We start from the raw sequence: 14,589 nt of genomic DNA, 5'->3' as shown, positions 1-14,589 counted from the left end.
TTCGCATGAGGCCTAATTGTGTTTACTTCCACAAAGCTGCATCAACACAAAAAGCTTGTTTATTATTTTTGAGGAAGATGGGGGATTGCAGTGGATTGTTCTAAGGGGATTTTGTATGAAATGGTGGCATTTAGGCATCTTGTAAGATTGGTGAGAGATGCTGCACAAGCTTGAAATTAATCAGTTGCAAAGCTTCAGTGTGGACTTCTCCTACACCCCCACCCCCCCACCCGCCCCCAAAACTAGACTTACAGGAGTCCAAAACCAAATTATATTGATGTTTGGGGGATTTGCTGTTCTGAGACTGATTCTCGTATCACAGACACTAAGGTTTCATCCTACCCTAAGGCTTTGATGTTCTATCTTACTTTCTACATCTTGGCTTTAAGATGAAATAAAACTGCAGGCAAGTAACAGCTGGAGATTTTGTGAGATAAGCCTTGATGCAGGGCACTGTGTCTTCACCCACTTTCATAGCCACTCGACATAAAGCAACTTACCCATGTTTCTCTGAGGGATGGAGAAATTCCTTCTGTTTTTTTTTTTTTTTCTTTTTTTTTGGCTCTTAATCTCAGAAGTTATCATATGAAAGAATTTGTGCTATGTCAACAAATATCTTGTTTAAAAGAGAGCAAGAATTTTTTTGCTTTCCATAGTTCACATATTCATAGTTGGCTAGAATATTAGTTTGTTGAATTTGTGTGACTTATTGTGTGTGAGGCCACAAACGACTGTGGCACAAGCAAAACTGTTTGTAAACTAATTCTTGTAACATGAGAAATCCAGAAGTGTTTCTTTCCTTCATAGCAAAGATTACATATCTTCCCAAGATAAAGTCCCAGCATATCTTTTTTTTACTTACTTCTGTATATTTTCCTAAAGGCACCTGAGGCATACCCTAGGTTTTTGTATTTTTGCATTGCATTTACAGAAGGGTTGAATTGCTGCAGCAAAACAAAAACCCAAAAACCCTTTGGTAAAAAGTCTAGATGGACACTATGGATAATTTTTTTGCAGGAAGACTAAAAGTTAAAATCATTTGGGTATGTAATTAGCAGGTGTGCAGGTTAGGAGAAAAATTGTAATTCTTTGATAAATGCTTGAGGTTTTTTGCATGATCCTAGGCAGAAAGTCAAAAACAGAAGTGGTGCATAAGAACAGTGTTTGTAACCTCTTCCTGGCACACATGTGGCTCTCCGTTATTTGCCTCCTGGGTCACAAGCTGCAATGCCAGACTGCTTTTGTGCTATCTTATTTTTGCTTGCAAACTACAAAATGGGCACGGAAGACAAATCTGGTGGTGATGTAACGCTAAATTGAAATGAGTTCTAAAGTAGCCTTGTCCTGTTCTAAGGGAAGCTGTACTTTATGTATAGTTTTATAATGCACTTGAAATCATGTCTTGTGTCAACTGTACTGTCCTCTTTTCTCTCTTTGCATGTGTTATGAGAGAGGGAGTGCTGTTATGTGCTACTTGTGTAGAAATTGTAATTCCTCTCCAATACAGCTAGAAAGTAGGGATTCCCTAAGAGCATCTAACAACTTAGATCAGAAATAGGCTTAATGCCATCTTACAACAGAATCTGTAGGAGGGACATAGTTATTTCAACTGGAATTAGCTTAGAAAATTGTTATTGATAGCCATGATTTTTTTAGTATGCATTTTAGCAAGCCTTGATGAAAATAGGCATAATGACCCTTCCTCCTTTGGGGAGCATGCATGCATGTTCTTAAGTCTGACAGGCCTAAGAAAAAACTGAGTACCAGTTCAAAAGATGAATAGGTTTCTCACTATTTTCCTGTACTAAGGGACATAAATACATACATTTTCTAAACTGGAGATGTAAGAAGCAAGCAAGTTCCAAAGAAAACTGGCTTATCAATTACATTGGGGGGCAGCTGTGGATGTTTTCATCCTCTGAACAGGGACCCTAAGCTATTGGATTACATTGTGTTGTGTTGTCCGTGGTTTCTGCGTGGCTGGCATAAAAGATGAACATGCCCTTTAAGAAATTGCTCAACTTCTTGAGATTTACCCATTCATCTGTCCACCCTTCTCTCACCATCTGTTTCTTTTGCTGTGGACATGTGAAGTTGCTCCATCCCTGCAGCAAAATGCAGCCTGGATGGTTCACAACCAGGCTTTCGCATGAAGCAGAGTTTTCCTGTCTTTGCAAGCACGGATGGACTTGCCTCTCTGTCAAGGTGTAGCCCTATAAAGAAGCTGGGTTTTGTATTCCAGCTGCACATCTGCAAGCTCCTTCAAGACACTACAGACTTGTATTTCTTTGTCTCTAGGTCTGGGATGCCGGGCTGGAGGAAGAGCCTTGTTTTTTGTCTGCAGAGAATGCGGGACAGAGGTAAGGCAAGAGAGGAATACGACAGCGAAGGGGGAAACTATAATCTAGGGGATGCTCATGAGAAGGGGTTGGGTTCAGTGCTCCTTTTTCTACTCATTGATATTGCTGAAGCTGCAGGATCTGTCCCAAAACTTGTGACTTTTTATTTAAAAATACAGAACCACAATGTAGCTTTCCCATTAGAATGCATAATTTTAACTTGAAATCTGTTCCTCTTCCAAAGTACTGGTCCAGATCTCCATGAGGGTGTTGTTAGTGAATGCATGCCTGCTTTGCTTACAGCTCTGTCTTTAATCTGAACCTGGCCTAGCAGATACAGCTTTTACAGTGGTTAAAAGTTGTGTCTATTAAAAGACATCTTCCAGAGCATAACAGTTGGGAACTTTAAAGCTCACGTACCTACTTCATGCTCTGTTTTTCTTCTTTTAAAGAAAACACTGAGCTATTGATTGTGTCAGGTCGATAGACACATGCTTATTGTAGCTGTAACTTTCCAAAGAGGCTACTTTCTAGCTTTGAGTTTAAACCCTGTTATTTATGTTCATTTAGTGTCAGGGTGATGATGTAAGCCGTATTTATATCACCTTCACTGCTTCTGAAATGCTTCTGTTTATATCCCGCTGCTTGAGCTGAATTACTTTAAACCAGCAGGCTCATGGCAGCAAATTCAGGTTTTCTGACATGGTGGCAGGAATCTGGGTTCTGTAGCACATTGCTAGACTACTTTGGAGGAGGGGGGATAATTTATATTTACTAGTCCTAGCACAATATCGTTGAATTGCTGTTGGTGCTTTTTAAACATATAGTGAATGGTGTCATTAAAGTGTGAACTGAGTGGGATTTCAGTTCAGTGCAAAGCAGCATGTTTTTTCCTTAGAACCACAGAAAACTAGCCTGAGGTTTCTCATTTGTCTTCTCGGGCTAGAAATGCCAAAGCCTGTGTCTGTTTTAAGAATACGTATATGTATAAAAAAAATCTTTGTTCTGTTGGTTATCAATGATCCTTGAACTGCACTTTGAGATGCAGACGTGAAGACATCCCTTCTGCACGCTTTCTGTTTGTGGAGGGTCTAGTTCTTGACACTGAGCAGAAGATGGGCTGGCATAATTGAGCAAATGATGGCTCCACGTGTGATTTCCTGATGCACTGGAATGATTAAATCTGCATACTTGGGCAGGACATATCTCTGGCATATGATCATTTTTACCTTGATGCACCGGAGAGATTTAAATCAGCATAATTTGGTATGGAGTTTCTCTACCATATGGGCATTGGTTACCTAGCAGTCATCTACCATATGCCTGCGTAGATGGCTAAGTGGCAGCTATGATTAATTTATTAAGAGATCAAAACTACCCTGTATATATATTCCTTCTCTGATATTCTGGCAGTGAAAAGCTGCTGTTAGATGTTTTAGAACCAAGGGATTTTTTCCCCCACTGTAGCTCAAAGCCTTGATCCATTCTAGTTTGGATTCCTCTTTATTTTCAACAGTTAGATTTATCTGCAGTGAAGTGTTATTTCACTATCCATCATCCCATCAGTTGCCCCCAAAACATGAAGTGGAGGTGGTAAGTCGTCTTTCTGGACAAAGTAGTTGAGCATTGTGCATGTTTGAGGAGATGCTCGAAAGGCTGTATAGCAAAATCTTCCCCGGGAAAAGAGATGGCAGCGTCTAAGGAAGAAAGGGATAGCTGTTGATGGCTCACTCCCAGCTTCCCTCTGCAGCAATGTCACGGAGGTGAGTCACTCGTGCTAGTAACGGGATCTCAACGCGGTAGATGGCAGTACGAGACTGTTATTACAGCCACGTAGTTCATATCTCAGCGGTACTGTGAGCACTTAGCAGAGTCTTGCATAACTGAGCGTCTCCCCCTGCAGTTCCCTGTCATCTCTCCAGCATTTGAGGAGTAAATTGGTTTCTTCTCCCCATTCCCCCAGTCTCACACACGTAAAGTCAGGTGAGAAATAAGACAAGTGGAGAACCCAGAACTGCAAGAAGAGCTGACCCTAGATTTCAGGCTGCCAGTTCAAATTCTGTGTGGGTTAGCAGGACTCAAATTTTGGCTTCTGCTTTAGCCAGCTCTCTGAAATAGAAGTTGGACAAGTGCTTATATGTTAAGTAGCATGAGCATAGCAGCTGCCACCCTTTACAGCTGACAATGGCTTTGCTAGGGATAAGACTAAAGATTAAATAGGTAAGGAATTCTCCAAAAGGGCTGTTAGCTTTGCAGGGGCACCAAGACACACACCCTAAGGAAATCCACATTTCTTTTGCCTGAGTGGTCCCTGTCCTGTTGCTGAACAGGACTCCAGCCCCCAGGACAGGCCTCCCGATACAAAGGTTACTTAAAATAGAAGCCCAGAAGGCACCAAAGTGTTGCTATATGTATCACAAAAGAAAGCTTAGAGTGATTATAGATGTTATTTTAGAAGTAATTTAGAAAAGAAATACTGAGTCTCTGTACATAGCTTGGAAATGTGTGTGGCACCAATGCCATTAGTCAAATATAGACAAATGGAACGAGATCTAGAATAATATTTCAAAATGAATAACTACATCAGGCAAAAGTCCAATGATTGCTTTATTAAAGCCTTGATGAGTGCCAAGCAACTCCTCAGTTATACCGAGGAGCTGTACAAAATGTAAATTCCAGTATTTTATGAAACACTGGAGCAGGGAGCCTACACTACATGTTAGTGAAGGGGGCTTTACATTTTTTAACTCTTGCCCACAGTACTTGTCTTCTTGACAGCTAGCTTGGGAGAGATCAGAACACTGAAATGGCAATTATTGTCTTTTTCCATCCCCTTTGAATGTACATGCAAAAATATGGAGTGTTTCCATTAAGACTAACAGTCAATCTCAATGATTTGCATCTGTCTTGCCTCCTTCCCTGATCTGAAATGGACTGTAGTCATTAATGTGTTACTGACAGCTGGAGCTGGGTCACAATGAGAAGGACGAGGAAACAAGACAGTCATAGTAATGACTTTTAATATATGTTGACAGAGCTGTAGCATTCCTTTCTGCACCCTGCTCATTTCTCAAACTGCTACCGTTCACCAACCAGAATAAAGAAAACCATTGATTTTTATCTAGTGTCAATATTGAAAGTAGTCCTCATGAGATGCAAATGCTGATGTTCCTTACTGAGAGACGAATGGACAGTGTTTCCCTGCTTACTATCAAGTGCAGTAGTTCAGAGTGGTTGTTGGTGGAATAGATGAGTGCTTAATGCCAGCTCTGGTTTAAGGGAGGCTCAGGAGGGAGCCTGAGACTGCGGCATGAGTGAAGGGTGGGTCCAAGCCTGCCTTCATGTCCTGGGCCATCTGCCACTGATGCACAACTGAAACTCACCTCACAAACTCATTTAGTGCAGCTCCTAGTTCGTGGGGTCTGGATGGAGTAGGATCAGCAGGACCAAACAAGTCAGAGTCAAACCTGCCAGCTGCTGCCCTGAGTCTGGCTGTCCTGAGCACCTGGGATGGTTGGTCTTGACCTCCCTTCCCTTCCAGTGTAGTTGTAAATGGAGTTCTGGGCATGGCAGATCCTGCTGTCATGTAATAGATGGCACAGAAGTACTTCTGCTACGTATTTCTCCCATGGTTGTTAAAAGACACTAAGCTATTCCTGGGAGAAATGACAAACCCCAGGTGAGCAACTGTTTTTACTTGCACAGCTGGTAACCAAGAAAGATGCAGTTTGGGAGTGTAGGGACAGCTTAGAGATCCTTCCCCATATAGAAAAGTTTGTCAATCGGGAAATCAAAGCAAAATGTAGAGCATGTCCTAATTGGAAACTTTCCCAGGCTGAGATCTGTCTGATACCTGGGGTTCTCGGTGGTGCAGAGCCAACTATCCCGTACCTGATAACTCTTTCACTTAAGTGACTTGTAAAACTTCCCTGAGGCACCTCTGCAATGAGGAGCAGAGGTGAAACCTTATGTAGCCGGAGGCAAATCCTGCTGCTAAGTGAATGCCTGGAATGAAAACCTTTATATAGCAGTGGGACGGTATGGGGATCTTTACTGTGGGTAAGTGGTGATAAGCACTGTTCTGGCTTGAGAGGATTATGTGACTCCGTGAAGGTGAACACTTGGACATGGTGCAAATGGGTGATGTTTTATTAGTGATGCTGCGTGTGTGTCTAAGGGGAAAGATGGTGTGTGCGAGGGAGAAATTAACAGAAGCGAAAAAGAGAAGGAGGGAGTCCTGAAAGAAGTTTTGAATGGGAAAGAACATGTTTCCAGCAACAGTATCTTCAATCACAAGTTAGAAAAGTGTCTCTTGCATTGCCGTTACTGAGTAAGTTCAGGCTTGGTTTTAAATTCTCCTGTCTTCCTAAAGAACAGTCCAGATCACACAGCATCTTCACAGTAACACAGACAAAGCTGTCCACTGGCCATCCTGAGGAGGCTTTCACACAGGATGGGACCAAATGGCGTTGTCTTTTATGTTGTACGGTTGTAAGCAAATATTAACAGTATTAAGCAACTGTATCAGCTGCTAGCGCTTCACGCTCTGTGCCAACTGCTTGGATTTGGAGGGTACACAGAATAACATGTAACATGCACGGTCACCTCGGCGTATTGAATTTCTGACACATGCCTCAGTAGCCTGGAAATCAATAGGCAGCAGCTGCAGTGGAGCTCTGAGCACCGCACAGCCCTAAACCCTGCTGTTAGCAGGGGAAGAGGCACAGACCTCTGAGTCTTGCTTAAACACTGATGTTTTTGGGCAAACAGTGAGGAAGATGCAAAGCTTCTCTGGCTTTGTCTTGCTATGCTGTGTAGTCCCCCCAGCACCATCTTACATGTCGCTGGGTCACTGGTAGGTAAATGTGGAGAATCTCTGTGGTGGGGCATTGGCAGTAAGTGATGAGATTATGTTTGTTTGGGAACACAAGGTGGAGATCCAGTCTAGTGTTGTTGGCAGAAAAGGTGTCTGGTGTTTGTGGCTTGCTCTAAACAGCATCTGAAAGTTAGGAACACTCAAAGGAAGCAAAGCCGAAGTTTTGGCACTAGTATCAGCCCAGCAGTCAGGTCAGCGAAGGCAGGCCTTGTGCCCAGAAGAGACCTGATGACAGTGGTGTTGCAGGAGGAGGAGAGCCAAGTGGAGATACCTCATACCACTGGCTTTGCTGGCTGGCAGGCAGCCTCACTGCTTCAGTGCTCAGAGCTCGCTGCACACTTACTTTGCAGGGCTTTGGCAGAACGAAGATGATTTTGGAAGGAGGTGAGGGACTGGTCTGAGCCCGTTCGTGCTTATGCTGTAATTTCCAAGGAAGGAGGTAAGGAACCAGCTTTGGAGGTGACTCCAAGTGTGCCTTTGGGACAGAAACAAGGAGCACTTGAGCTCCCTTCCAGCAGGAACAGAGCACAGCGGTGACCATATCCTCATGATGCCGTAAATGGGGTGTATACTTGTGTCAATGAAATCCAGGGACATTCTCTCTGTCTGTCTAAAAGGTATTGAGCCTTTCAGGGAGATGAGTATCACCCAGAAGAGGCAGAACGACAGATTGCTTCCAGCCTTCAAAACCTAGTTGGACATGAGCACTTCTGCAGAAGTCCATAGTATGAATGTATGCCCTGAAGTTCCTAACAAGAAGCAGGCAACAAAATGAGTAAACTGTTTTCACTGCCTGAGTTTAAGGCAAAACGGAACCACGTTGGATTAGTAAGTAAAGTTGCTATTAATCAACCTCTGGTGGTGGTAGCAAAATGAAGATAATCCATTTTGAAACTGCCTTTAACCTTCTACCATGACAGGATTATTTTTAAATTCCATGATCTCAATGCTGTTCACTGCTGTCTGTGGGTTATGGGACACACAGATGCATACAGGTAAGAGTGTAGCAGTCATCAGGGAAACAAACCCATCCTGATGCTGTGTTGTGACAGAGATTTATGCCTTGTATCCCCAGTCCCATTCCACGTGCCTGGGTGGTGAAAGTAGAGACTGGTTCTTCATTAAAAGAGCCATGTGCTATTTACATGTCATGGTGGGATGGAAATAGGTTGCCCATAGTCCCCTGCCTGCCCCACTTACAGTTGTAAGGATACAGGGTGCACTGCTTCAACACTCAACAAAGTAGCCCAGCCTTGGTAGAAAAAGAAAATTTATCTTTTACTTAATTAAGTCCAGGAGGGGGAGAGAGAAAGGAAAATATTATTCTAGATATCTAAATAGATTTCCTTTGTGCAGGATTACATAGGTCAAAGTAATTTCTAGCTTGATCTTAACTATTGAATGCTGCCAGGCAGTAGCAGTAAGTCAATGTGGGAGGGGAAAGCCCACAGTCCTCTCTATTTCCCTGGAGGATTTCATGATGCCTCCAGATCACTGTTGAAACAGTGTGGCCTTGGGGCGTGCCCCCTCCCTAGTGGTACCATGTTCAGTCAAGCTGCTGGTAATGGTGGGAGGACAGAACACTACTCCTAAGGGTCTCCCAAGTGCCAGATCCTCACTGACTCAGAAATGGCAAAAGGGGAACTCTTAAATCACTTGGTTTGGGGCTGAAAGTGAAGATTGTCTCATTGCAGTAACTTCCCTGGTTGCAGGGAGTCAATTTATTCTCATTGTGGGATGATGAAGTGAGTGACCTTCAAGGTGAGGGAGCACATGACAGAAGAATTTGCTAGAGATGTCTGGAGGCATACAGATCAAGGATGAAATGGAGCTAAAAAGCCTGGACGTTCTCCCTTAACCCTTGCAGGAAAATGGGATTTGTACTTGGGAGCCTCCTCTCACCACACATGCGATATCACTGTCTGCTCACCGCCCTGTGCATACAGTGTGCAAGAGAGTGTGAGATCCATCTGACTTGAAAAGCCTGGTTTGCATGCTTGGTGACTGACCTGAACCCTTGCTCAGTAGCCAACTCCTGAGATTGGAAAACTTGGTGCTTTCATCTTTTATTCTTACAGCTGTAGTGGTATTTAAAGCACAGTGGACCCAGCTGCCTCCTCTCATATGCCAAAGAAAGCTGCTGGGAGGGAGGTGCAGAGCTTGAAGCTTCCTAGGACTACAGAGACTATCTTCTCTACAAACCTGTTAAGAGCAAACCTACAGCTCAAGACCTACCGTCATCCCTCTAGCCCTAGAGAGACACCCCAATACACACGCAAGGAAAACTTGTGTTTTGTTCTGAGCCGTGCTGCCTGTTTAGGCTGCAGGCACTGCAGGGCAGAGACCTTACCTTTTGCCCAACTTACAAGCAGCTGGGACTTCAGTCATGCTGTACTCTGTGTGTGTTCCTCAGTGGGGCAAGGACCACCAGCTGGCGAAGCAGTCAATGCACAGTTAAGTCCTCAGTTGATCCAAACAGGTCATCCTGTCCCAGGGCATGTGGCCAAAGAGGAATTTGTGAGGCAGAGCCTCACCACAAATTCAGTTTGACAACCATTTCTGCAGGATGGTGCAGCTGGGTGGGAGGACAGCAGCGCCTTCTAAAGTTGTGGCAGTATCCATGTCACCGTGGTGCCTAAAATCCTACAGCTGGACGCTTCAGTCTAACAGACAGATTAGACATCGCTCAGGGACATGGATATTCGCTTCTGAGGTTTCCTATGGACTTTCTGTTGCTTGAAATATCCCTCCATGACTTCCCTCCAAAGGTGTACCATAGCATCTGTCTTATATTGGTTCTGCTTATGAACTCACTACCAGTATTTTTAGCTACATTTTGTTTTCTCTAACACAGTTTCCCATGTGAGTACTGAAGTTAGGCTAACGTAGCACTGCTTGGGAAAATCTCACCACACTAGCTTTGGCTCTTTCTACAATAATGTATGTGTCAAATTCCATTGTTAAAAGCCCTAAGCTACATTTTCAGCTAGTAATGTGCTTGCTATTTTCATGTTTAATTATTTCTGTGGCACCAATGTCCTTTAAAAGTAGTACTGTTGTAGCCATGATGGTCTAAAGAGATTTAAGGGAAAGAGTCTTTTATGAGATCAGCCAGTGTAAATGGCAAAAACAGATGAGCTTTTAGGTACAAAAAGTGTCAATTTGACCTTACTTTTAAAAGCCCCTTCCTATGTCATGTTTTCCTCAGACTCTGATTACTTTTCCCAAGAGCAATGTTAGATCAATAACGATCACTTTTCTGGGAATCCTTTTCTAATACCCAGAATCTGAATATCATCAAGCAATTATAAATTACAGCTGAGGAAACTAAGGAACAGAAAGGGCAGGTGATTTGCCTGTGTGGGTGGTTGAGTCAGCCATATAACTCAACAGCACTTGTCTCCGTGTGCTGGGTTTTAACTATTGAACAAGCATCGTCTCCTTCTACCAGGAGGTATGCTGGCTTCAGGTTAGTCCTTCTCTAAAACGCTTCCGAGTTTTGCTGTCAGCTAGAATATTTGCTGCATATCACAAACTTCCTATAAGTTAGCGTGACGTGCCCTGATCCAATTCAGCTATGGAGCTGTGATTTGTTGTGAGACCCAAAGGTACCAGGTACATTTGCAATGAAATTGCAGGGGCCTGTGTTTTCCCCTGAGGAGTAAGCTGTGGAAAAGTGCCATATTTAGCGTAAAAAAAGGAGGTCTTTAAGAAGTTGTAGCTGGGTGGGGAGTCAATCCCTACTTATGTTTCTACTCTGATGCTAAATGTGCGCAAAAACACTTTTTGTTTTTGTGAATTTTTCTGTGCTGTTAGTGGGGGATAGGCAGGGTTTATGATTATCCCAGCTTAACTGACTGGGAGAACACACTACTGATAGTAACTTCAAAACAGATCCTCTCCAGCCCAGCTCCCACGTTGCTCTTCAAGAACCTGTGAGGGGGGAATAAAAAAAAATTAGCTAATTTAATCGTAGGTCTTTAACTCAAGTACCTCAGTTAAGATCCTCATCCCTTCAGACTCCCCCAAAATCATGGACTTTGGTAGGTTTCTGCAGAAACTGTTTTTTTCCCTCGGCGTGCACAGAGCTGCAGGAGGTTGTTTCAAGCAGACTCTCTCCGAAGTGCCTTTGGGTTAAGCCACTTCAGTTTTCACCAGGCAGTGGAGGGGTTTCCAGGCTCCCGCTGCCCAGCGTGGCATATGCCACATCACACTTGGCTGCCCTGTAAACCTGGTTGCCAGCGCCCAAAATGGCAAATGCTTCTCGGACGTGAGCTGCGGGCAGAGCACCGAGGGCGAGGCTGCTGCCCCTTAGCAGGCTGCTTGCCTGTCCCATGACAACTGCTTTTCATTCAGGTGGGGACAGAAAAGTTGGCCTGAAAATTAAGCTGAAGACCATATGGATGTATCTGGACGGACGTATTCCTTTGGCATTGCAGCTGCCCTGTCCCATCCAGGTGGTGTCAGACACTAGCCTTCTGAAACTGGAATTAGCTCATGCTATCCCAAGGAGAGCTTGGTCCATAATATTTTAGATTATAGCAGACGTTGCACGTAATATTATCACTCTCACAAAATGAGGCAGAGACGCAGAGTGAGACCTACCAGCCAGCTAATAAAAGGCCTAATGAAGAACAAAAAAAGCTGCTAGTCACTGCAGAGATACGTTGCCCCCAGGAAATTAAAAACATGAATACCCTGGCATATGCAATAAACATCTCCTTTGTGTCTGTGTAAAAAGCACCGAAACGTCTGGAATATTAAGAAATGACAAAGATGGTTTTAAGTCCCCCCCCCTACACTTCAGCTGCTTGCAAGCAGTCGTGAAAAAGTTGAAATAAATCAGCCTGTTGTGCAACTTTATTTACCAGAGAACCCAGCTTCAGAATAAATACATGCTTCAATGAGCACACCTGTGTTAGGACTGTGAGACAGCTGCCGCTCATTACAGGCAAGAGGCGCCAGGTTGAAGCCGCAAAGGGAACGTAGAATGGGAATCGCCTGTTTTCTGTACCTTTCCTGTGCGTGTATTTGTTCAGCCTCAGCTGGCAATCTGGGACCCGCAGAAGCGCCGGTATGGGTCAGAGCCCGGTGCTCGACAGCAGGCGGGGGCCTGCCTTAGGCCTACCTAAGCAGACCCCACCAGGGGAAAAATACATAAAAAATATATATATGGGTATAATTTTTTCTAACACCCCCCCCCCCAGTTTTGGCTTACTCCCGCGGCCGGCGGGGAGCGCACCTGCGCGGCGGGGCGGGGCGGGGGCCCGGCGCTGCGCCCCGCGGGGCTGTGCGCAGGCGGGGGCGGGCAGCGCCGCTCCCCCCGCCCGGCCCCGCCGCCGCCGCCGCATGCACCGCTCGGCAATAAAGCGCCGGGGAGACCGGCCGCGCTCGGCAGCGCCGCTCCCGCCGGCCCCCCCGGGCCCCTAGAGCCGTGCCGCCCGTCCCGGGGGGCGGCAGCGCTGCCCCTGCCGCGATGCCGGGCTGGAGGAAGAGCCTCGCCCTGTGCCTGCAGCGGATGCAAGAGGACGGTGAGCGCGGCGGGGGGACGGAGGGCTGGAGGTGCTCGGATTTACCCTCCGCCTCGCCTGTTCTTTTTTTTCCTTTTTTTTTTTCTTTTTTTTTTTTTTGGGGGGGGGGGGAGGTGTCGTGTGTGTCTCCCTGGGAGGGGGGCGATCCTCTGCTGGCATGGAGCTCCGCGAGTGAAGGGGCCGGAGGGGGGATGCTCTTCGTGCCGGTAAACTTTGCTGCAGCAAATCTGTCCTTCCCTCACCGGGCTTGCTTGGTCTCTGCTTCCCCCCCCCTTTAAGTGGTGGGGGCAAGCCTGAGCGAGAGGTGGCTGCGCGGTCCTTTCTGGATATTTAGAGGGGCTTGCAGCATCTGAGCTCTAACTTTCTAAAGCTACTGATGCTGTTTTCAACTGGTAATTCTTCCCGGTGTCCCACTCCAACTGGGGATTAAAGGGTTCGCGAATCGCACAGAGGACATGTCGCGGTAATCTGATTCCTATTGTGCTGCTTACCGTTGCTCACAGTGACTGTGAATTATTTTGTTTACGCGCTCAAGAGTGTGATGTTAAATAAATGCTGGACCCGCAGCTCATGAAAGTCGGGAGAAGACATCCACAAGGTGGCACAGCGTAAGGGAGGTTTAAACCTTGCGCTCTGGCTCCTGGGTTTATAGATGAACGGGGGTGAGAGTGGTGGGGAAAGTTTATGTCTCTGAAATGAAGTGTAGTTCTCATGTGCTCTCGTAAGACTCAGGTGGAGGAGCTGATCTGGGATGGGCAGAATTAAGTAGGAATGTGTGTCTTGCTAACTACAGCTGCTTTGGTGCAAGTGGTTAATGGCAGGTTTTTCTTGCGCATCCCTTCCCCTTACTGCCTCTCTAGATTGTGCACTGGTAAGCAGACTTACCAAATATCTGAAGTGGCACTGTCGCATCATTTGGTGCGAGTAATGCAAAAATCAGGGAATTCTCTGGTCTTGCTGGTTAATAAGCACAGAGAGAAATTGTGCTGTTAGATGCCCTGTAAGGTGTCAGGACGGCGTCGTTAAGCTGCTGAGTCTTTCTGATGCTGCTTCCTTGCTCCCATTGCTTTGGAAGAACACTGTCTATTTCTGATGTTTGACCCCTCTGGGACCCCGGCTTCCACTCAGAGACTCCAGGCACCTGAGACAGAGCTGTTAAAAAATCTTGTCCTGTAGAAGAGTAAATCAATCCCCTGTTTGACACACTGAGACCTGTTGGTGTGAATTCAGCCCTGTTCTGGTGCAGTGCTTTGTAATGCTGCCCTGCTGCAGCTGACAGGGATGCTCTTGCACCCCTGGACCGGTGATGGCTTTAGGGGCCTTAAAACATTTACAGCAGTGAGCTCTTGACGTACAGCTGTACCAGGTTACTGTGTTTGCCAGGTTACTTCCTCTGCGACCTCATGTGTATGTGCTGGCTCCTGTCTCTGGGGTCTATGTAATGCTTTTGCTCCTCATCTTCCCTCCCTCTGACTTCAGTCCCAGCACTGCAGCGAGTCTGTGACTGGTGTGCATCCCTTCAAGTACGTTGGGCATTTTCCCTAGTGACATGGCATTTATTTCTATGGGTGGCTCAAGAGTAGTTTGTCTTTGGAAGTTAACGTTTAGCTAATCACAGAATGGTTTATCTGGAGGAATAAATTGTGCAGGCTCGAGCTGATGTGCTGTGTAGAGGAGGTATGTGCCTGCTAAACCATGTGCTGAGTTTATAGGGAACTTCTTTCCCCTTCTCCCAAGACGACCAGTTTGATGGCCGTATTACAGCATATAACTCTGCAGGGGTAGCAGAGAAGGTATTTGGTAATGTTTTTGTAGCACTGCAGTGTTAACAGGTATGGTATGG

General features: G+C 45.5%; 1 protein-coding gene across 2 annotated transcripts in view; it reads left to right on the top strand.

Annotated features, from left to right (window-relative positions):
* The first annotated feature begins 2,323 nt into the window (after positions 1–2,323).
* Positions 2,324–14,589, top strand: part of GRIP2 (glutamate receptor interacting protein 2) — a 301,282-nt gene continuing 289,016 nt past the window's right edge. The window contains exon 1 of one of the 2 annotated variants that reach the window (XM_076346436.1): positions 2,324–2,360. In XM_076346436.1, the coding sequence (XP_076202551.1) occupies positions 2,348–2,360 (13 nt within the window). In that variant the 5' untranslated portion in view covers positions 2,324–2,347. Of the gene's footprint in view, positions 2,361–12,684; positions 12,747–14,589 lie in introns of those variants that run through there. The other variant, XM_076346433.1, reaches the window with a different exon arrangement.

The sequence above is a fragment of the Aptenodytes patagonicus genome, chromosome 8, assembly GCF_965638725.1.
Source record: "Aptenodytes patagonicus chromosome 8, bAptPat1.pri.cur, whole genome shotgun sequence".
NCBI classification, from domain to species: Eukaryota; Metazoa; Chordata; class Aves; order Sphenisciformes; family Spheniscidae; genus Aptenodytes; species Aptenodytes patagonicus.
The sequence above is the reverse complement of the archived record's forward strand: the minus strand, read 5'-3'. Positions and strand labels throughout refer to the sequence as shown.